The sequence below is a fragment of the Thamnophis sirtalis genome, unplaced genomic scaffold (assembly GCF_051295495.1).
Source record: "Thamnophis sirtalis isolate CommonGarterSnake01/CBP01778 unplaced genomic scaffold, rThaSir2_p1.2 scaffold_1, whole genome shotgun sequence".
NCBI classification, from domain to species: Eukaryota; Metazoa; Chordata; class Lepidosauria; order Squamata; family Natricidae; genus Thamnophis; species Thamnophis sirtalis.
The window spans coordinates 118,990,117-119,014,755 of NW_028261381.1; the positions used below are offsets into that span (position 1 = coordinate 118,990,117).

At 39.4% G+C, this 24,639-nt stretch overlaps 1 protein-coding gene across 2 annotated transcripts in view; it reads right to left on the reverse strand.

Annotated features, from left to right (window-relative positions):
• Positions 1–24,639, reverse strand: part of STXBP6 (syntaxin binding protein 6) — a 107,200-nt gene that overhangs the window by 22,871 nt on the left and 59,690 nt on the right. For both annotated transcript variants that reach the window (XR_015697721.1, XM_087723199.1), the window contains exons 3-4: positions 9,398–9,528; positions 5,655–5,820 (exon numbers count right to left, since the gene is read on the reverse strand). Coding sequence is in view for 1 of the 2 variants with exons in the window: in XM_087723199.1 (XP_087579325.1) it covers positions 5,655–5,820; positions 9,398–9,528 (297 nt within the window). In the remaining variant the exon portion in view is untranslated. The remainder of the gene's footprint in view (positions 1–5,654; positions 5,821–9,397; positions 9,529–24,639) is intronic.

Consider the following 24,639-nt stretch of genomic DNA (forward strand, 5'->3'; position numbering starts at 1 on the left):
CCATGGTGCAAATTACACAAAATATCAAATCTGTACATATATAATACCATCTGTACTTCAAAAATATGTCAATGTATATTTCTTTAACAGGATCCAAATTTCAAACGATATTCAAAAGTCAGTCAGTCAATCAATCAATCAATCATCAGTCAATCCATCTCTTCCCCATTTATATTTTTAGTCCCTTTTTAATTCTGAGTAACGTAGGTGGAAAATTTAGCATTTTGATTTTTATATGACAGCTAAACATCTGTGAAGCTGATAACTGTGGTTGCGTATTAAATATTGAGGTAATTCTGATCTTTTATGGCAATGATTATTATTTGAGAACTTATACAATATTGTATGCATGCACATTGTGATATTCCCTTTTGGGGGAAAATATTATGGAAAGTATAAAAAAAAGGATGAACTAAGATAAATCCAAGGTCTGCTGTATATCACCTGAGTTTTTAGACAAGACATGGCCCATTGGCATCTAAAAGTACATATAATCATACCTCTAACAACACTATAAACATTGGTCTGTAAATATCTTAAACAACACATTTAATTATTTAATTTTGTGCTGAAGGCTGAATCATTTACATTCTGTTCATTCTTATATGTGTTTTACATTATTCATTCACTGTTCTTATAAGATTTAGCAACCAGGTTTCAAATCCATAGTTTGATATTCTACGGTTCAGACTTATTCATTTAATCAAATGTATTCTCTCAACCAACAAATGTACAACTAACTTTCTAACCTACACCAATTTCTCAGTGGTCTGATAAAGTGCAAACATCTCTTCATTGCATCATTATTTTGTCCCAAAGGTGCTTTTGCCAAAAGGCAACTGGACTTTCTTGGTTATTTTCTTTGAAAGGATTTCGTTTCTCATCCAAAAAACCTTCTTCAGTCCTAACTAGTTAGATGTGTTAGAACTGTTCAGTTAGAACTGAAGAAGCTTCAAGCTAAGCCTTTTCAAAGAACACCCCCACCCCAAAAAAAGACCAGTTGCATTTTTGAAAAATCACCATTAGGACAACCATGATCTGGATGATTGAGAATCTCCATAGACAGGTCACTCTTTTTCATGTAAAGTCACTCTGTCCTTCAGAAATCAAACACACAATACCTTTCAATGGGAATTATGTATTCCAATAATACGATAAAAATGAACATGAAACCCTATAAAATATTTAATTCCAAAATAATAATGTTAAGAGCTATCTTGCCTTTCATTCACAGGCTCAAGGTAGCATATAGCCTCATATTTTTCCTCATAATAATAGCCTCTATTTTATTTCTCTTCATAACAACAGCCTTCTGTACTAGCTTAGCCTGAGAGACAATCTGACCCAAGTCTCCTAGGGCAGTGTTTTTCAACCACTGTGCCACGGCACACTAGTGTGCCGTGACATAGTGTAAGGTGTGCCGTAGGAAAAACACCCGCCTGGTGTTTTCAGCGGAGCTCTTCAAAACAAGACTAGTTGAATTCCGCAGGTTTTGAGGCCATTCACTTCCCAAAAAAACCACTGCTTCCCCCAATAAGCCCGCCGTTTCGGGAGCGCTGCAGATTGGTCTGCTTGACAACCCCAGCCGGGGATTCCAGGATCGCGTTTGCGGCACCACGCAAATGCCCGCTGACTTGCACCTGGCTCCTCCGGGCTTATTTCCCGGCAGAGAAATCAGGACAAGGAGATTGAACGCAAAGCAAGAGGAATGAAGCCAGCACCCCCGCTTTCCTAGCAATGTCTCCTCCTCCTCCCCGTTCCCGTCACCCTCCCGCAGGCAGATTTTGGCCCAGACAAGCCAACGGGGCTCTTCTCGTCCCGGGAAGGGAGGAAGGGGCAAGGTTCAAAGCAAACTCGGGAAGGGGGAAATCGCAAAGCTGGAACGGGAGACCTTCCGCGATGAACACGAGCCCAAAGGGGCAACTCCGCGCACGAGCCTCGCCCTGAACCCTGAAAGGCAGAAGACCGCAGGACTCCCATGCGCTCCCTCACCTCCAGCAAAAGCAGCGCAGATGCTGCTCTCTTCCCTGCGCTGCCTCGGAAAGGGAGCCCAAGCCCCGCCACCCCAAGCGCAGTTTCTCCCGCGATCACCCACCTCTGCCGCCTCTTCCCAGCTTTGCTCCCCCCCATCAAATTCACTGGACTCGCTCCTGTAGGATGGCTCCGAAGCTAAAGCACAGGCTATACTCATGCAAAACAGTTCCAAGATTTTGAATGCCCTCAATTGGTCCTCTCCCAATACTGTTCCTATACTTCAATGATGCTGTTGTTAGCTTTCAGTTTTGGAATAATGAGTGAGGAACTAGGTAATACCTACCTCATACCCTTGGATGGATGCTAGCATTCTAGGAAGTATAATCTCAAGAGAGTGGATTTTAAATTGATAAATTGATTTATACTTCACAAAAGACAATTGCAAATTGAGATAATTGTAAATTGAGAAGATATAGTCAATATAGGCACAGAGTTAAATATTTTTAACATTTTCTAATGGTGGTGTGCCTCGTGATTTTTTTCGTGAAAAAAAAGTGTGCCTTTGCACAAAAAAGGTTGAAAAACACTGTCCTAGGGAGCTTCTATGACTGAACCCTACAGATCTCCTGCAGCCAGAATAACATCTTAATCACTGCATGACATTTTGAAGCTCCAACATGAATTCTTGTACAAGGCTTTTCATTTATAGATTATACAGATTATACAGGTAGTCTTTGATTTATGACCAAAACTGGGACTGTAATTTTGGTTGCTATGCAATGCCATCATTAAGCAAGTCATTGCATGACCAGATCAAATTTTTGACCATTTCTACTATTGTTGTTAAGCGAATTACATCATTAAGCAAATCCAGCTTCCCCAATTGGCTTTGCTTGTCGGAATCTGGCTGGAAAGGCCATGAACAGGAATCATATGGCCTCAGGACCATTGTAAAAGGAAGCCAATTGCTCAGCTCCCAAATTACAAACATCTGATCCCGGGGTTTGTTGAAATGGTTGAAACGTGTTACAAATTGTAACAGTGTAGGTCACTTTTTTCACCAAATCTTTAGAATGGTCGTTAAATGAATGGTCTTAAGTTGAGGACTACTATAATCTAGTGCTGTGATGGCGAACCTATGGCACGCAGTACCCTCTCTAATGGCACATGAGCCATTGCCCTAGTTCAGGTCTGCCGCGCTTGCGCGCACGCCTCCCACTAGCAAGCTGGTTTTTGGGTCTCTGCCTCGTGCATGCGGGGACCATGCGTGTATGCAGGGACCACAAGTGTATGCATGGGGTTGCATGCACATGCATGGGGTGCATGTGTGGCGCATGCATGGGGATGCACACACATTGAATTTTGGGGGTTCAGGGGTACGCACACGCATTTGCACACACACTTTAGGCACTCGGTCTGGAAACGGTTAGCCATTACTGATCTAGTCCACTGTAAAAGCCATGAGAAACTAAGGGAACATATAAAAGACTATGTCTCTACAGTATGTCATCATCAGTCTCCTTCTTTCCCTTTGACATTACGAATTTCTACAGAAAGAAAAGTACAGCAAGCACACATAATGAATATTAATAATAGGGAATAAGTACAGAATCAATCTATTATCCCTTTGATATTCCAATTAATGGGTTTGGGAGATAAAAATGGAAGCTTTAATTATTTCAAAAGCATTGCAATCATAAAACATTATTCAGTCAGGCATTTTAGTTCTTGCTGCTGAAATACCAACATAAACTTTCCTTCACTTAGGCCTACAGGGAGAAGAAGTGCACTAGAGCATTTGCCAATTTCTGAACTTCAGCTGGTTCTAAATTACAGGATTTCAAAGCAATTTTAAATTATGTAGCAAGACCTCTTCTCGTTAGAGATCAAGTGACCATGAATAAAGAATTTGGAGCAGCAAATTTGTTGCTGCAATATACAAGCTATACACTTTATACCGGTTCTAAAATTGGGCCCCCAAGACTTAATGTACCGGGAGAGGGAGTGGTAGAGGGGGAGGGGAAGTAGGGTAGAGGGGAATGATGGAGGGAAGATGGAAAGTTGGAGGGGGGCGAAAGAAAGGGTGTATGGAGGGTCGAAGAGGTACATTGGGTCTTTATTTTGGGGGGTTTTGTTGACAAGAGGAATGGCTGTGTTTATTGTTTAATGTTATATGACCCCGGTTATGCACAGTATATATGTGACTGTACGAAAATGAAAATGGAAAATAAAAACACATTTACAAGAAGACTTAATGTAATTTAAGACCTAACAAATATAATTGCAGAATTTCTTCCTGAAAATCACAAACACTGAGTGGGCCACACATAATAATTTTATCTTAAAAGATCTGATGCACATTAATATTTGCAAGATCTGCAGTTACCAATGATGCTGATTCAGAAAGAATTTTTTAGTACAATAAAATTAAGTGCATTAAGAGAAGTGATTATTGTCCAACAACTCCCAGTCTAGTTTAGAAATTTCTCTTTTAGTAAGACTTGTAAAATCAATTATTGCTAAATAGGAAACAATAAAACCAATAGAGAAAGGAATTAAAAAGTGACACATGTTCCATAGGGAATATACTTATGCAGTGAAGCAAAACAGATTAAAACCAGGCAGAAAATGATTATGTGGGAAAATCTTCTCCTAGCATTATCAAATGATGCTTTAGTTAAATAATTAGAATGTCTATAAATCTTACTTCAAAGCCCAGAAGAATGTTTTAATATTTTTTTATTAGGATCAAAGTTAATCTTGTATATGTATATTACCAACAAATCCGGATGAATTTTAAAAACAGTAGCTGTATGTATGTATGTATATATGTATGTATGTACGTACGTACGTACCGTATTTTTGGATTATAAAATGCACCTGACTATAAGACGCACCTAAATTTAGAAGAAGAAGAAAAAAAAGTTTTTGGCTTCTGCGTGCTACATTTTCAGCCCTTTTTGGGGGCCTTTTTTCAACCCTTTTCCAGCCTTTTTTCCACCCATTTTTAAGGGTTTTTTCAGCTTTTTAAAAAGGTTTTTAGGCCCATTTTGGGGGCTTTTTTCAGCCCATTTTTGAGGCTTTTTTGGCCTGTTTTTGAAACTTTTTGGGCCCTTTTTTCCCAAAAGAAATGGCCCGAAAAAAGCCTAAAAAATAGGTTATAAAAAGTCTCAAAAATGGGCCTCAAAAAGCGGCATGCAGAGGCAATAAATGTCTGGTGGGTGAGCGGGGCTTCGGCAATATTTGGTCTATAAGACGCACAGACATTTACACTCCTTTTTGGGAGACAAAAATGTGTGTCTTATAGTCGAAACAATATGGTATTTATATGTATGCATATATTTATTTGTATCCTGCCTTAATTATTTTCCAAAATAACTCAAGGTTACAAACATACCGTGTGTAACACCCTTTCATCCTATTTTCTCTCAACAACAACCCTGTGAGGTGAGCTGAGCTGAGAGACAGTGACTGATCCAAGGTCATCCTGTGCTTTCATGGCTATGGCAGGGCTAGAACTCATGGACTCCCACTTTCTAGCCTTCTGCCTTAAACACTAGGCCAAACTGCTCTAGATTATAAATAAACTATAAATATAAATAGATTTATATTATAGAATTTATAATCAATGAAATGTCCTAAAACAAAAATCTTCAGGGATTAAAACATGTAGCACTTACCTCCAATAGCTTTAGACTGGCAATTAATAAATTCTGGCTTTTTGTCTGTAAGATACCGCTGACAAGTATGATGGAGGATTTGAAAGAATGTACATTTCTCAGAGGATGTACTCGCCACCCACTGGTCAAAAGCATTTTCAAACAACAAATCAAATTCTGGGGAATCCTTGAAAGAAAAAGATCAGATTACCAGGGAAATATTTTAATGTTACAAAGGCTTACTAGCTATATTAGATTTTCCTTTAACAACACACTAAAACATTATGCAAAAGTTCATAACCAACTTTTGTACAATAATTGTATTATATAATAGTTTTAATTCAATGCTATTATAAAACGCTATTTGAAAACAAATAGGTAATTCAATAGCAGCTGGAAGGCAACCATTCTAAATGTAATACTGGAAACAAACATTGAATCTATCTGGCTCTGAAATAATCTGTTGTCAAGTTACAAGAGTCCATTTCAGAATGTATTACATGGTCACACTGCTGGAAGACAGCATGATAAAGAGTCTTCTATTATTCTGGATCCCTGAAATATTTTTGAATTAGTTTCCATAATCTCCAAACATAGATCATACTGACACGTTATGATGAATGTTTTAGTCTTGAGTTTCAGGTGGTCAATAGTAGGTGCTATTTTTGCTAATCATTTGGAACTCCGAGAATCTGCTCTTGAAATGAAATATGTCTCCTGCTAATAAATTTAGGAAAGATAAAAAGGAAGTTTTCTTTGCCTCTTTATAAAAAGATAGGCATTTGGGACATGGCCAGAGTGAGGACAGAAAGCTTTGCAAAGGAGTAGAAGGGAGGAAAAAGCTCAGTGATCATTCTTCTCCATTGTGAGAAACCCAGGCTTTGGAACTAGGTAAAAATGTAGCACCTATCTATCTTTTAGGTCAACCAAAAAAACAAACAAATCATGTTTATAAATGTAACTGGTAAAAAGATAAAAGTAAGAGAGAAACTGCTTTCCAGTTTTCACTTCATTGTATATCACTACCTGCCTGTTGGGTACATGATAAAGCTTCATACCCAATACAATGAACTCTTACAGATCAAGTCTGTTCCATTGAAACTAAGGTGGCAGATACTGAGAATCAGAGATATGTAAACAAGATTCAAAAGCTTTGTCCCACTTCCAGAATGTTAGTTTAGAGAGTCATAGAAATGACCCAGTAGAGAATTGTAGAACAAAACAAAAATATGTGTTAAATCCAAGAAACAGAGGAAGAAACTCAGACTGGATCCACCCTAATCCAATTTGGTGTAAAAGGGAGGAAACGAAACAGTCTGGCTTTCAAGATTCTCTTAAGATAGCTGAAATAATTAAAATTTTGGAGTCAGTTTCCTGAAGGCCTATTTCTACTAACTACCTACTAATAGATATTCCTTGTTACGGAGAATCTCTTTGGGAAATGAAGTTATCATTTCAAGGATAAAAGATGGTCCCACAAAGAAGTTTGTCTGTCTGTCTTTCTGTGTGTGGGTATACATGTGTGTGTGCATGCTGTATGTGCCTTGGCTGCCTGGAATAGTTCCTGCAGTTTTCTTGGCAAGATTTTTGTTAAGTGATTTGCTATTGCCTTCTTCCTAGGACTCTATAAGAGAGTGACTAGCCCAAGGTCACACAGCTGGCTTCATGCCTTAAGTGAAACATGAACTTACAGCATCCTAGTTTCTACCCTAATGCCTTAACTACAGCACTGAACTCTTTCTTCTGATAAAGAGGAATCTGATATTTAGGCAATAAACTCATATTTGCTCAATCTGCTTCCAGAATATTCCTCTGGAGGCAGTGGTTGGTGATTCATTAATCATTTCGTGAAAAACATAAATATATAAGTTTGTGAGAAATATGAAGATGACCCTGAAGCTTGTCTGGCTTGTGAAAAAGTGATCATACACTGTATATATGTAAATCTCTGGATACTGGAGGAAAATGACCACTGATGTGGTCCATGTTAATATCAATACCATTGTACAATATAGTTGGCCAATCTTGGAAGCCAGAATTAGATTGTTTGTTAGCAGGCTGATGTTTGGAGCTATAAATGTAGCATTCTTAAAAATGTTCTTTGTTATATGGACAAAGCCAGTTAGATATGCAAAGATGAGAAATTTTCAGTGAGTGAGTGACACACTGGTATAAGGTACAAAGACTTAGATTCATAGTGCTAAACACTATGAATCTTTGAAGACAGGCCAACCCTATACAATAGAGATGGGCTTTGTTGAACCCAAATGAAGCTAGCCTGGTGGTCAAAAATATGACAGAGCAACTTCTAAGCTGACTCTATAGGAAAGTGGCTTCCTTTAGAACAGGGGTGTCAAACTCAATTTCATTGCGGGTCGTATCAGGGTTGTGATATGCCCCCTGGTGTGGGGGGCAGAGTGGGCATGGCCAGCTCAATGTCATTTGTGTCGGGCGCGCTTGTGGTGGCCTGAGTGCTCTGTCAGCAAAAATGGGTTCCTGAGCTCCATTTTGGCTGTTGCCTCCTGCAACCCTCTGCCAGAAAAAATGGAGCTTGGGAGTGCTGCCCATCCTTGTACAATGGAGAGAATCAATGGTATGTATTAATTCCTGGATATAAGCATTATAGAAATGATAGGAAAGAGCCTACTAGTTCTGATATAGTATAAAGGAGCAAACTGAAGAACTCAAGGATGTAGAGCAACATTATAGAAAACAGTAAGAACTTTAAATATAGTCAGAACAAAGAAGTGCCCAGGGAAATTATTAGACAACAAAAACAACAAAAGGGATTCAAAGTGGCCATGAGAATTGCAAAGAAATGAAACTAATTTCTACATCCATCTTTTCTGTACATATATAGCACAGATATTGGAGCTTACATTGATTTTCTCAGAGAAGTAATTGGAACAACTAAAGCAAAGTGAGGGAACAATTCTAGGACATCTCGAAAGACAGTTACAAACCACCAGGTTCTGACTGCACTCAATGGAAGGTTTTTAAAGAATTTAAATGTAAAACTATTGATCTCCCAACAGTCAACTTGTACCTTAAATCAAGTCTCAGTACCAGGGTAGAAGATCAGTATAGCACCAATTTTTAAAGTGATCTGTTAAAATCTTTCAAGCTATAGGCCAGCCACTTTAATATCAATTCTGAATAAATTGGTAGAAATGACAAACAAATTAAAAATAAATAAATATTTGAAGAATCAAAAATTACTAAAGGAAAATTAGCATGGATTTTGCAAAGGCAGCCCTGTCTTGCCAATATACATTTAGTGCCATTTGGCATTAAATGAAGTAGACATTCTTGAATGTTCATAAACCTTTCAAAGTTCCTTTCCAAGGATCTTGAGTAAACTGGACAGTCATGGGATCAGAGAATGTGTCCTTTTATGAATTACTAACTGGTTAAAAACAGCAACGAGTAGAAATACGTATTATTAGCCTCTATCCAAATAGTCCATTAGACTAATTGCTTACTGGATATAATAAAGTGATAAAATATATAATAATTTAGAAAGAAACCAAGAATATCTGGAATCATTACTCAGGATCTTGAGTAATAAAGATTTATGACTATCATCTCAAAATACCTATTACAGCACCTATTTTTTAAAATAAAATCAAAGCAATTGCCCTTCTCCACATGTACTAATGATTGAATTGTTCCCAAAAAAGAAAGGATGAAGGCAGTCTGAGCAATCATAAGAAACAACAGACAAGTAAAAGGACCTTTTAGCATCTCTATTATCATACACTTACCCGATGAGGATCTAATCCATTAACCTGGCGAAGCTGTTCAAGCATCCATTGTGACCTTCGTGCAAAAGATGTAGTACCTTCAAATTGTTTAACTTTTGTAATATATGCTTGTGCAGGTCTCTTGTTTGTCACTGTAAACATAAAACAAAAAAGGATTGTATATAAGCTTGCAAATGTCTTTGAGAATTGCACACAAGCTTAAAATAGTTTGTTTATAAAAGCAACATTTTATCAGTTCAGTCAATCATGACAAACACAGCTAAAAATATAATAATGTAATTTTTATTTTGGGGGATGGATAGAAGTTGGGTATAAGTGTTATATTTGTGTATACATTACAGAATTAAATACAATTTTATCTGAATTTTATCTAATGATGTTTATATAAAATATTCTTCATAGTGCTTTTTATTATATTTGACTCTATAAGGTGCTATTTATTGTCTTTATAATTTTAAAACAACTTACAATTAATCACAAATTCATAAAAAGCTAGTAACATCTTTATTTTTTAACCTCTGTAAATTAATAAACCTGGGGGGAATAAAAAACTTAAAAATCTGAATGCTAATGTCTAATGAGCCTCACTATAGTCTTCTATAATGAGGTATCATTTCTAAGCCAAAGAAAGAAAGCAAAAACACAATTATATTATTTACCTGCATCTGCAATTCTTTAGAAAGCAAAATGTGAGTTCACATTGCAAAATTGTGCCTTTGTGCAAAACCTTAATTGGATTTTTCTAATGCATACAGAATTGTTGGGGAAGTCTTAGATTCCACCTGTACCAGACAGCTCAATTAGTCTCCTGCCAAATCCCTTCAACTCCTAAGATTGCTAAAGTACATTTGTACAAAGTGTAAGGTCATTGGAAGAAGAAGACAACGATGGGTTGTGTGAACATCACCCCTTGAAAAACTGCAGTTACAGGGAAATAACCAGGTCTTCACCATTGTCTCTTTGACTCACACACAAGCAAATACATAGTGAGTTTTATCCTTTTTACAAGGATGGCTGCTTGTCATAACACAACAAAAGAAAGGATACCCCTTCCAAATGTTACTTTCTTTGGAAGCATTGGCCAATGGCTGCAGCACTTTGTGAATGTCGTGGGCTGAGCCCTTGCTGCTATATGACAAAGGGTAATACTCCAATAAAATTTGTTAAAGTTGTAGCTGTTGAAATATGATCAGTACAGATTGGAAGTGGGCGTGAAGGTTTGACCAGTGCATAGCAAAACTTGTCGCTTGTCACCATCCATTTGGAGAAATACTGGCAAGATCAACAAACACACAAAGAGTGAAGCCTTGTTTTCAATTATGTTAAGGGCTGGGGAAATAGTATGATGTTCTGATTCAAGCAGAACATTGAATCTGATCCTGGAAAGAAGGGCATAGGGTTATTTGACTCCTATGAAAAAAATAAAGGAATGAAGATTTTCTTGGTAAGGCACACAAATTTCCTTTGTTATCAGGTACTTTTCATAAGCAGTGAATCAGGGCAGCAGTCATTGGTTCAAAAAGCATTAACAGAAAGAACAAGGGCACTAAGGGATAAAACTCTACCTGTCTTTTAAAAAATTATCCATTAGTAAGTTAGAAGAAAAAGTACATCCTGATAAAAGAAGAAAAAGAAAGATATGCTTCAAAGAATATGTAAGAATGAGTAAGCCTCACTTTTTACAAAATGTGAAAGAAGTGTTATCTCTTGCCCAATTATTTTCATGTTTCTTTGTCATTGCAGGATTCCTGAGAAGCCTACCTAACCTGGAAGGATTGTCGAATTCTCCAAGATGTAATGAGAGCTATAAGGTCTGAGTAAAAGGCTTTTCTTTGATGGATGGAAAGGATATTGAAATTGAGAATAGGGCAAACTATAGCTACTGATTCTCCTAAAGTGTGCTGAGCTGGTTAGACTTTTAATGATCAGCCAGGAAGAGAATGATCTACGGTTGGTCTGAAGATGAAATGACAGATGCAACAATGCCATATTTGTACTGTAAAGTGCAAAAGAAGGATGGCCTTTGGGCTGACTTTTTGTTTATATATCAGATTATGTTTATAACTTTGGCAATCTGACCATGAAGAGAATCTACTCAAGAGAAAGACTTGTAGTACCTTCAAATTGCAAGAAATTGGAGTTTATTCATATGTCTTGATGCTTTATGCTTGACACGGCACCTCAGTTGCAGAGAGCTTGAACTGAGTTTCCCCTCTGGATATGTCTGATTTAGTAGTGAGAATAAGTGTCATGTAAGAAGGCATGAACTGAATACCTTACACAAGATTATCTGAAAACAGCTACTGGCGATTCCAGGTGGAACAGAGCAAAAAAAAACCTATGTTATTGGTGTTGGAGATATGAAACAAAGTTATCACATCTGCAACAAGCACATCAGAAAAATATGAACCAACTGAAGTCATAGTCAACTGTGTGTGTGTGTGTGTGAGAGAGAGAGAGACAGACAGACAGACAGAGACAGAGAGAGACAGGGGTGGGGAGAGACTGACAGACACTTCTTGGACTGAAGAAAGGCCAGATATTAACATAAGCCATTTTAGCAGAGAGAAGATGAGCAAGATGCCATGACAGGGATGACAGACAGTATTTGGATTCACTGATTGGACAATTAGAAAAACTTGATATTTATTGATCTAATGATTCATGCTAGAAAAATAGGATGGCCTGGTAACTTCCAGTCCTAGGGAGATTTGACCCTTGAAACTAGTTTTGATTTTGAGATGATTGATATTTAGCACTACTGAGAATGAGTCTTCTCCAGTGTAGTGCTTGCAGCAAATTCTGAGACATACGGACAACCCCAAAAGACTACTTGTAATAAAAGGCCTGGTAAAAATTAAGAGCCTGTATAGTATTGAGAAAATATAAAACCCTTTTCATCATCATAACTCTTTTGACAAATAGCTTGATTGCTTTCCTAGAAAAGCCTTCTATATATTTATAAACTGCTGATGGCATAAAAAAAATGAACCGACGCACATAAGTATTTCATGCCTAAGTTGTTAAAAAGGGAAATGATGACTATAATTGTTTACATTTTATTCCCCAAAAGACCTTTAGGTTGAACTGTAAAATCAGAAAAAGTCCCCATGGCATGCTCTGCATTTAGCTTTTTATTTTTCTCTTTTGGTTATCAAGGGAATGAAAAATCATGAATGCTTTGCTTACATAAAAAGCTGAATACCGACATTACTACAAACACCCCAATACTTATTAGCTTAAATCTTTAAAAAAAGCTTCCATTACTTCGTGCAAGACAGACATTTAAAAAATGCTGTATTTTGCAATTTTAAACAGTGCTACAGTGACTAAAAAAAGGCATGTCCTTAATTGAAAAAGGGGAGCATATTTTTGCCTATTTAAATCTCTTTTAATTTGAAAAGACCAGAATGAGAGGGATATAGGAGAAACATTGGTGCACTGAAAAATGGTTATAATAAAGCCTTCTATATTAAGAATCTCACCAAACCTTATAATTATGACAGCACATATATCTTCTTAGTTGCATTTTTATTCCTCTTACCTGGTCCTGAGCAAGTGAGTAATGAATGTAATGCTAGAGCAAAATAGTTGTGTGCTGAAATAATCTCATCTAAAGAGTATTGCAAAGTGAAGTAGAATATGCCTGTATAAAAAATCTTGGTAGAAAACAAAGATAAGCAGCTTCATGTTCTCTAGATGCTTTTCACTTCAATTGCCATCAATTTCAACCAGCATATACAATAAGAAGAGCGTTCCAAAGGTGCTTTTTAAAGAGGAAACTGGATTTTTCAGAAAGTCCAGTTGCCTCTTGAAAAAGCACCTTTGGGACAACCATGACCTAGATGATTGAGAATCTCCATAAAAGATAAGAAGAGCGAGGAAAACATTTGGAGGGTATCAATTTAGTATTAACCACAAATTGTTAACTAATATGATTTCTGGGTAACATTTCTAGAATACTACAGGTAGTCCTCGACTTATGACCACAATGGATCCCAAAATGTATGTTGGTAAGTGAGACATTTGCTAAATGAATTTTGCCCCATTTTACAACCTTTCTTAACGCATTTGTTAAGTGAATCGTTCCAGTTGTTAAGTTAGGGACATGGTTGTTAAGTGAATCTGGCTTCTCCAATGATTTTGTTTGTTAGGTTAGGTTAGGTTTATTTCATTTATATGCCACCCTATTCCCGGAGGGACTCAGGGCGGCTAACAAACCCAGGGGAGGGGGGTAATACAGACAAGGCAGAAACAACAAACAGGATACAGAGAAAATTTAAAAACAGTCAACAGTCACACAATTCGAGCGGGAAAGGAAACTCATCAACCCCAGGCCTGCTGGAACAGCCAGGTTTTAACGGCTTTACGGAAAGCCTGAAGGGAGGTAAGGGTCCGAATCTCCACGGGGAGTTCGTTCCAAAGGGCGGAGCAGCCAGAGAGAAGGCCAATCAACATTGGCCGGTAGATGGAATCCGGAGGAGGCCTAATCTGTGGGATCTGATGGGTCTTTGGCAGGCGGTCTCTCAAGTACCCAGGTCCAATACCATGAAGGGCTTTATAAGTGATGACTAGCACCTTGAAGCGTATCCGGAGACCAATAGGCAGCCAGTGCAGCTCGCGGAGGATAGGTGTAACGTGGGTGTACCGAGGTGCACCCACAATCGCTCGCGCGGCTGCATTCTGGACAAGCTGAAGTCTCTGAATGCTCTTCAGGGGCTGCCTCATGTAGAGCGCATTGCAGTAGTCCAGTCTTGAGGTCACAAGGGCATGAGTGACTGTTGCGAGAGCCTCCCGGTTCAGGTAGGGACGCAATTGGTGCACCAGGCGAACCTGGGCAAATGCCCCCCCTGGTCACAGCCGACAGATGATGTTCTAAAGTCAGCTGTGGATCAGGAGGACTCCCAAATTGCGAACCCTGTCTGAGGGGCGTAGAATTTCACCCCCCAGCCTGAAGATGGAATACCTAGCCAATTATTGGGAGGGAAACACACAAGCCACTCGGTCTTGTCGGCATTGAGTGCAAGCTTGTTTACCCCCATCCAGACCCTAAAAGCCTCCAGGCACTGACACATCATGTCAACCGCTTCACTGAGTTGGCACGGGGCGGACAGATACAACTGTGTATCGTCCGCATACTGGTGATATTTTATCCTGTGCCGTTGAATGATCTCACCCAGCGGCTTCATGTAGATGTTAAACAGGAGGGGGGACAGGACCAAACCCTGTGGCACCCCGTATTTCAGGGGCCTAGGGGTCGACCTTTGCCCTCCAACCAACACCGACTGTGACCTGTCCGAGAGGTAGGAGGAAAACCACCGAAGAACAGTGTCTCCCACTCCCACCTCTCATAACCGTCGCAGAAGGATACCATGGTCGATGGTATCAAAGGCCGCTGAGAGGTCAAGAAGCACTAGGATGGAGGCATGACCTCCGTCCCTGGCTCTCCAGAGATCATCGGTCAGTGCGACCAAAGCAGTTTCCATGCTGTAGCCAGGCCTGAATCCAGACTGAAAGGGATCTAGATAATCGGTTTCATCCAAGGACCGCCGGAGCTGAGAGGCCACCACTTTCTCAACAACCTTCCCAACAAAGGGGAGGTTGGAGACTGGACGATAGCTATTTAAAATGGCTGGATCAAGAGATGGCTTCTTCAGGAGGGGTCTCACCACCGCTGTCTTTAATAGAGGGGGAAAGAAGCCCTCCCGAAGGAAGGCGTTAACTATCGCCTGGATCCAGCCCCGTGTCACCTCCCTGCTGTTCGCGACCAGCCAGGAGGGGCACGGGTCCAGTGCACATGTGGAGGCACTCACCGCTCCCATGGCCTTGTCCACTTCCTCAGGAGTAACAAGTTGAAAATCAATCCAAAGATGTCGCTCAAGACCCACCCCCTGGTACCCTGGCTGGCTCTGCGCAATTGTCCAGGTCTGTCCGAAGCCGAGCAACTTTATACATGAGAAATTGGATGAATTCCTCAGCTCTACCTCGTAAAGGATTGCCCATATCCCTCCCATTCAGGAGGGAGCGGGTTATCCTGAACAAGGCAGCTGGGTGCGACTCAGCGGATGCAATCAGAGCGGCAATATATGTGTTCTTAGAAGTCCGAATTGCCAGAAGGTAAGCTCTGATGCAGGCTTTTAACAGTGCTCGGTCTGACTCGGATTTACTGGACCTCCAGCAGGGCTCTAGGCGTCCCTTTTGGCGTTTCATCTCCTGGAGATCCTCAGTAAACCAAGGAACCCTCCTGGATCCACTGCCTCGGATCGGCCATAAAGGCGCAATCCGATGGAGAGCCTCGGACGCTGCTGAGTTCCAAGCAGCAACTAAGGTCTCCGCCGGACTGTGGGCGAGAGTATCAGGCACAACACCAAGCGTCGTCTGAAAACCCTGAGGATCCATAAGGCGCCTGGGGTGGAACCACCTAATCCGTTCCTCCTCCTTACAGTGGGGGATTGGCCTCCGAAAGTCGAGCCTCAGTAGGAAGTGGTCCGACCATGACAGGGGCAAGATCTCACTACCCCGCAAACCAAGATCACAACTCCACTGCTCCGAGAGAAATACGAGGTCGAGCGTGTGACCCGCTAAGTGAGTCGGGCCCCGAATTACTTAAGTCAAGCCCATGGCTGTCATGGAAGCCATGAACTCCTGTGCTCCATCAGAGTGCTCGCCGAGCGAAGGCAGATTGAAGTCCCCCAGCACCATAAGCCTGGGGAACTCAACTGCCAGCTTGGCTACTGACTCGAGAAGCGAGGGGAGAGCTGTTGTCACACTGTTGGGAGGCAGGTACGTTAACAAGTCCACTTGACCCACAAGGTCCAACTTCACCAGCAAGGACTCACACCCGACAAGCTCCAGAGCAGGGATCCTACGAGGAACTAAGGACTCCCGGATAACAATGACCACTCCTCCGCCCTTCCCTGGGGTCGCAGTTGATGAAGCACCTGAAAACCCTCTGGGCACATTTCAGTGAGGGGGACTCCTCCCTCCGGGCCCAGCCAGGTTTCAGTAATACATGCCAGGTCTGCCCTCTCGTTTAAAATTAGGTCCTGGACGAGGGGAGCCTTGTGAACCACAGACCTGGCATTTAGCAACAACAGCCTGAGACCAGGGTCCTGACTACTCACGCCATCTCTCCTTGGAGTGGAACTAATAGGGCCAGAAGGAGGGATCCCTGTGACGAGGGAACCCTCCTTCCCCGGTAATGGTTCGCCCTAAAGTTCCTGCCATATCTGCCCCTCCCCGTTATGACCCTAATGTTCCGGCCCACTCCCGCGTCTGTGGTCCCTCCACCCTCCCCTCTGGCCACCGGGTTCACCGGCAGGCCCTTCGACACAAACATCCTGAGGACGGGATTAGGCCTAGGCCCCCCTGACACTTCTGCAAAGCACTCAGTGCAGGAGGTACCCGGCTGTGGTCCTGGCCTACACACACATACACACACATACACTCAGTCAATCCCCACAAACAAGTTAAAAACAAGGGAACAGCAATATCATCAATAAAAGTGGGTACATTCAATCAACCACAGTCATACTAAGCACTCCCCATACAATTTAAAATTATAAAAACTGCGCGGAAGGGCGAAATTTGCTTGAAATTGGTCCGATATAGACGAGGAAAATTAATGTCCAGGTCCTCCCTCGCAAGGGGCCCGAGGTCCAAAGAAGTTGGGAGAACAGTATGGTAGAAGCAATTGGAGAGGGAGCCACACTTCCCAAATGCATCCTTCTCGTCCAATGCCCTCTCTCTCTACCGGAATAAGCTTGTAGAATAGTTGGTAGAGGTATAAACGGGGGGCCCAGAATGGCCGGCGACAGAGTCGTAGGCCTCAATTCGCTCCCCGAAGATGATTCGGAGGGCAAGGCGAAAAATGTCTGGGAGGAAAGTAGGCCGTAGGCGGCGGATATAACAGCGAAAGTCAAGGGGCCAGCCATAGGCGATGACTGGTCACAAAAGATGAGCACATGATCCTGGGACACTAAACTGTCATAAATATGAATCAAGCATCTGAATTTTGATCATGTGATGCTGCAATGGTCGTAAGGGTGAAAAATGGGCTTAAGTTACTTTTTTAAGCGCTGTTATAACTTTGAATGGTCACTATATGAACTGCTGTAAGTTGAGGAGTACCTGTCTTGAAGTTACTTCCTAAGTCTGGATATGAAGAGCTCTGTTTACATACAGTATGAGAAAGAATAATCAACAGGCTCAAATAATTGCAAAGTTTATAAGAATTAGAAAAGAATGGAGATGGGATGGAGAAGCTCGAAATAGGCAAATGAGAGTTAAGCATATTAATTGGCATGCTTTAGTTGATGAAAGTAGGAAATATGTATGAAGGGAACATGTTTGAGCAAAGTTGCTCAACTTGCAGCCCCCCCCTTCATCTATACAGTATAAGATCAGTTAGAATGACTATTCAGTGCTTCCATAGCTGAAGGAGTCATTGCAGTGGTGGGTTCTGGGTGGTACGCCCCGGTATGGTGTTTCCGTTGGGCCCACCCACCCGCCCTCATTCCTTATGTCCTTTTAATCCAGCGGGCCATTTGTGCACACATATGCAGTTTACGGCACCTGCACAACACTCTGACAAGCAGCTGGAGCATTGCAGGGCAGTGGATGCGCATGCATGTGCAGCGCATGTGCCCATGGTGGATGCCCGGCCCTATTGCAGCGAACCAGATGTGATGGGATCCAGAACCCACCACTGAGTCATTGGACGTGTGGAGATGGGAAGAGATTAAGTTGAAGAAAAAGGGTGAAATTCTAATGCAAACTGGTTTCTGTGGTTAATCATAGCAATAGCACTTAGACTTTACAGTGCTTTATTGCCCTCTCTAAGCGGTTTACAGAGTCAGCATATTGCCCCTAACAATCTGGCTCCTCATTTTACCAACCTTAAAAGGATGGAAGGCTAACTCAGCCATGAGCCTGGTGAGATTCAAACTGCAGACAGCTGGCAATCAAAACAGAAGTAGCCTGCAGTACTGCATTATAACTACCATGGCTCATACCTTGAAGGAGAATCGATCAGCACAAAACTAGTAAGATGATGCATTCCCTTCTTTTCTCAACCTTTCTTTCTTATCCATTGTAAATTCTCATTGAACTGCTGAGCTATTGGATGGATGGATGGATGGATGGATTGACGGAAAAAATAGATATTAGTATGCATGTTACATTCATTGTCTAACAATGTCTATTTGGCTATGAGAATACAGCACCCCCTCTTGAACAAAGACATACAAGAAATGACATTTTAAATCAAACATTCACTGTTCAGATGATATGTTTCACTTCTGTATCCTCCAAAGAATATAAGTCAAGTAAATCAATCAATTTATTTGCAGTTTTAACCTCCTGATAAATGCAGTTTTCTTTGAGGCATCTTAGAGAAAGTTCACTGACTGAAATTTTGACATTCAAATTCCCAAAGCCATACCAAATCAAATCTGACTACAGGGATCACAGACAGCAAACATTCTTCAAATCCCAGTACATTACTGTTTATTTACCTAATTTTTATTCAGTTCCAGAAATGTTATATATTGATATCCAAATCTACTAATTAAACCAATAAACTTTATTGTTCCATTGCTCATCCATTGCCTTAATTAAATTTACAGCTTTACTTAGAAAAACCTGCTCTGAATCAGAAGGTAGAACCTGAGAGTTAATCCCTGTATTTGATCATTATTCCGTGTTTGTCCAAAATGCAGCTTAAAGTTTTCAACTGCTGTCTCTCTTTTTAATAATAATTGGAAAGTATAAACAACAAATTTGCAATGCTAAATTGGAAGGTTAAAGTGGCAAAAATAATTATGCTGGACAGCCCTCACATTTTCAGCAGAAAGATATCCACCTTTCATTTTGTTTTCAAAATTATTTAATTACATTAATAAATTAATTCTATTAATAAATCAATGTCCCTGCATTTCATCATTTTTCTGCACCAGTTAAACTATTAAAGAGTTAACAGTAATTTCCAAATTCATATTCTAATAGATGACAAAAATACCATCAGAAATACTCAGGCATAGCTTCATGGAACAGTTTGAATACCATTAGTAAATCCTAACTCTGAGAAATACCATGCCTGTACAAAGCCCTCTGAGAAAACGACAATTATAAAACTTTGCTCCTGAAATAAATGTGGTGCTGAAGATCCCCCCCCCACTATCATTGATAGTTAAATAAGGAAGAGTTTTGTTTAAATGAAAATTGGAAATTCATGAGTGAATTGTAAATTGTGGTGAATAAAGACCACTTAAATTCAGATTCTTTGCTGATTTGGTGGCTACTAAGAAGTTTGCTGAAAATGTTCAATACAAAACACTATGCCAATTATCATCATTCCTATGAGAGGTTAAATAGAAAATGAATAGCTAAGCATTTAAGTAGGGAAAAATTATGTAATGATCACTCAGTAAGTTTTAGTCCCCACCCTGAAATTCTGTACATTCCTAACATTCAAACACAACATATGCAATCGAGTTTAGTTGAGTGTAAAATCAAGCAAATCAGCAGCATTTGTAGAGATAAAATATTCTAGTATAAAAATTCTAATATACTATACAATGTTTAAATGAACAAGGTGTTATGCTTTCATACAGCTGCTCCACTGCCGGTAACTAATATTTATTTTAGGAAAAGTGGAATTGTAGAAGGTACTAAAAAGTAGTATGAGCAAAGGAGGGAGGAAATTCCATGTAATACTGAGAATGTCTGCCAAAAACAACCTTCAGCAAAATAGATGAAAACAACTCTCCTATTAATCTCTGTCCTCATCGGCCCTTAGGCTTTCCCTTGCAAGCTTTATTTTCCATGTCCACAGCATTCAGATCTAAGTATATACGAATCTCTTTAAAACTGTATTTTATAGAGGTCGTGTTTGGATACTTAAATCACAGATTTTGGCTTCTTTTTCAAGTCAAAACCTATACATGTAATGATAATAATGATGATAATGATAACAATAATAATAAAAAGTCTGTATCTGTAAGTGTCTGCATATAAATATACTTACAATATTTTATGCATGCATCCCTGTGTGAATCAATTGACATCTGTATGTGAGTGTGTGTTTTCACCTGAAGGACCAAAAGGAGTTTAATTTAAACTAAAATATTATTATCATTTGTCCAGAGAAACCCATCAAACAGTTTCTTCATGTAAGGCAGCCACTATCACTAGAATGTCAGCGCTGGGAAAGACCTACTTCATAGTTTACATGATAACAAGGAATTATTACAAGAGGATAAAGGTTATTGCATAGAGGATGGTACGAATTATGAAGCTATGCAGTCTGGAAAAAAACCAAGTCTACTTTAATGATTTGCAGAGAAAGATTTCATTCATTTTACATTTCTATAGCACGACAATTTTCCAAAATCATTGGATTAATAAAGAAGTATTCCACAGTTTGTGGGCTTTTCAAATAGTCTCTTTCTGTTTTAAAAGCAGAGTGAGGTGGTGGTGGTGAAAAAGATGAAATATGGAATATTTTTATCTCAATTGTGGAGAGGACTGAACACGAATGCTACTTTGGGACTGTACTGTAGATATTGGGTTGAATTAAAATAGGAAAATGTTTTGTTTGCTTTTTAGTACACATCAACTTTATTTATGACCTCTCATGAAGCATTCAGATGATCTTGTCTCAACTTGGAAACTAAGCAAGATTAAGACTCATTAGTAGTTAGACAGAAGAATACTGCGCTAAACATTTATTTAAAAAAAAATGTTTGCCACCAATTTCAATTGACTCATGGTGGCTTAACAAATAAAAATAAGTAAATAAACAATCTAAACAATCTAAAATAAATAGAAAGTATTAAGGTATATACTGTATGATCAACAATGAAACAATAAAGCATCTATGCCAAAAAAGAGAAGCCACTGAGATATCCATAAATGAAGGCAAATATACGTGTTCCAGGATACTGTTGCAGGATCCAATTTGGGTCAGTCACTGGGACCAGAGGTTTTGTTTTCTCAGCTTTCGGACTCAGAGGCCATTGTTAGGGAACTTCGCTCTAGCTTCTAGCAGACACACTCTGAAGATGGTCTTCAGCACAAGTCCAAAAGCTCAGAAGACAAAACCTCTGGTCTGGTGAGCAATCTAGATTGGATGCTGCAATAAAGTATCCATGATAAGTAACAGTCACTAAAATGGAACAGTATACAGTAATAAAGCAAACACAGTAAAACTTTAGTATCATAAAAAATTAATAATCCCTATTACATTACATCCAAGAAGATCACAGCTAACAGAGCATCAATAAGAGAATGTTTAGTTCCAAAAGACCCTCTGGAGTAGTTCAGCTTTTTAATGCTTTTTGGAAAGCTGTAATAAGGGACAATCTAATGTCCACAGGGAGGCTATTCCATAAAACTTTCCCAAAGAAGGCATTAGAAACTATGTTTGTATATTGCCAAAAAAAAGCTGTATGAAAGTATCTGAGAAATCATCAGGGGCTGAGCTTGACTTGAAAAAGATTTTACTGTTTAATTGTATTTATAGTCCCCAAAGTATTGTAGAAATTAATTGACACTCACTTTACACACTTCTTCAAATTTTATTTTTCAGACAAAATGTCCAGTATAGGAAAATAGATGTTCATTTTCAAAGAAATTCATCCAAAATTTCATGCAGACTTTTGACTGCATGGGTTTATGGGAAGAATTAGTGCTGTCTGTTTTATGTGTATTCTGTAAAGTTAACCTCACTGCTAAATAGATCTTTGCTGTAATTTTGGCTATTTATAATGTAATGTTTAGCTGTAATTGTTTGGAATAATTGTTAACTATTATTTGCTGGTATTTTATTTATCAGATGTTCTGTCATTTGAACAAATATTGCTATTAAATCAATTTCAAAGTTTCAATCATTCTACAATAAAAATTTTATGTGTGTCATTTGTCATTTCTATACATTCTATACAAGTGGGGCATTCCTATGTTGTACAAACTTTGTTCTGTTTAATCCTATGAAGAATCCAGAGGAAAAAAGAACTGGTGGATGGAAGTTTGACATTAAGATTCACAACAATAATAAAGTAATATTAGAATATTTTACTCTTCTGGACATTCTATTACAGATCTCAAAGTAGCTATTTTGGAAAAAGGAAATTTTACCAGCACAATTGAGTAAGAGACTGCCCAAATAATATACATCAACAGTTCTGATTATGTGAACTTAGTGGCATTTTTCATTTAAAAGTGTAAACCTTTCAATAAAATGTGTTAATCTGAAAACGGTGCTATCAAACTTCCTTCGCTTTTTGCCTACATAGAATGCATCCCTGTAAGTGAAACTGCATTTGGCTTATTATCCAAAATAAGAGTATATGTCAAGAAGGAATGGGTGGAAGCTTGCCAAAAAGATCTAAGAACTAAGGGAAAATTTCCCAACAGTGAGAACAATTAATCAATGAAACAGGTTGCTTCCCAGAGTTGTGGGTCCTCCATAGCTGGAAGTTTCCAAGACAAGATTGGACAACCAGTTGTCCAGGATGGTATAAGGTCTCCTGCCTTGAGCAGTGGGGCTAGACTACAAGACGTCCAAGGTCCCTTCCAGCCCCATGATTCCATTCCATTTTAAGGTATAAAATATCTCAATTTATAGTGCACAATGTTTAAAATAAGGTCTTTTTATTTTGCTGAGTCAAGCAAAATTGACTGTTATATTTAAAATATGGTTTTCTTTCTAACAATCTTCAATCTTTTTAAATATTTAAACAAATTTTAAAACATACATCAGTATATTTTTTATACATGGCAAGAAACAGCATTTCATGCCATCTGAAGCAGGAGGCTGGGAATACACATAGTCCTCAACTTACAGCAATTCATTTAGTAACTGTTCACAGTTACAACGGCACTTTAAAAAGTGACATATGACTGTTTTTCAGACTTATGACCAATGCAGCATCCCCATGGTCACATGATCAAAATTCAGATGCTTGGAAATTGGCTCGTATTTATGATGGTTGCAGTGTCCTGAGATCATGTGATCCCCTTTTGGAACCGTCTGACCAGCAGAGTCAATGGGGGAAGCCCAATTCACTTTAGCAATTGTGTTGCTAACTGAACAGCTGCAATGATTCACTTAACAACTGTGGCAAGAAAGGTCATAAAATGGGACAAAGGTCACTTAAGAAATGTCTCACTTAGCAACAGACTCCATTGTGGTTACAAGTCGCTGTAGTTGCTCTGTGGGATTGTATTACAGAAGCTTGAGGTATCATGGTGATGGTGAACCTTTTTTGGCTCGCGTGCCATAAGCGGAGGGAGCACAGGGGGGTCATGTGCAGGGGTGCCGCACCCATAATGAAATGCACGATCCCCCCCAGCGTGCATGTGCGCATGACAGACACGACCCCATTTTTTACATGCTTTTCTTTGTCCTCTCCAGGCTCCAGAGACTTTATAGGACCATGGAGAGGGTGAAAACAGCCTCCTCTGCCCCTCTGGAGGCCCTCCGGAGACTTCAGGAGCTTCCCTGAAGCCTCTGAAGCGCAAAAAAATGGCCCTAGGAGCAAACCAGAAGTTCGGGAACAGACTTCCGATTTGCTCGTAGGGCTGGTTTAAGCTCTCCGGAACCTTCAGGGCCCTTCCCGAGGCCTCCCTGAAGGCTCCGGAGGACGAAAAACAACCCTACAAGCAAACCAGAAGTGATTTTTTCCACTTAAAAAAATTAAATGACTAAAGTGCAATTAAAAAAATAATATGTAATGTATATTTCCAAAGCTGGACTATTATGAAGTGACCTCAAAGCATTGTCAAATTCATTAAACTGAATTGGCTGGCATTATTTAGTATTCTAATACTTAAATGCTGGTGCTCTACATACATGCCGGAACTGGGGGTTCAAAAGCTTTTAAATAATTCAGTCCATTGAAAATATAAAAAGTAAACACTAAAGAAAATAGTCTTCCTACTGGGATCATGTGAAGCAGTCTTAATTTTCGTTAAAGCGATTATGTATGGTTTTACAATGAAGACTTTATTAACAAGAAAAACATGGCTTGTATGGAGAGTGGGGTTGCTTTTGAAGAAGAAACAAGATATTGTCTATATTCCAAAATAAGCTTTAAAAAATGAAAAAAGGTACACAAACATACAAAGAAAGATCATTTTAAGTGATCAGAAATAAAATGCTCTGTACCCTGGTCTTTCAAACCTACACATCCTATCAAATCATTTACTTTCCATGCTTTACCAAATTCTAAGAACCTTCT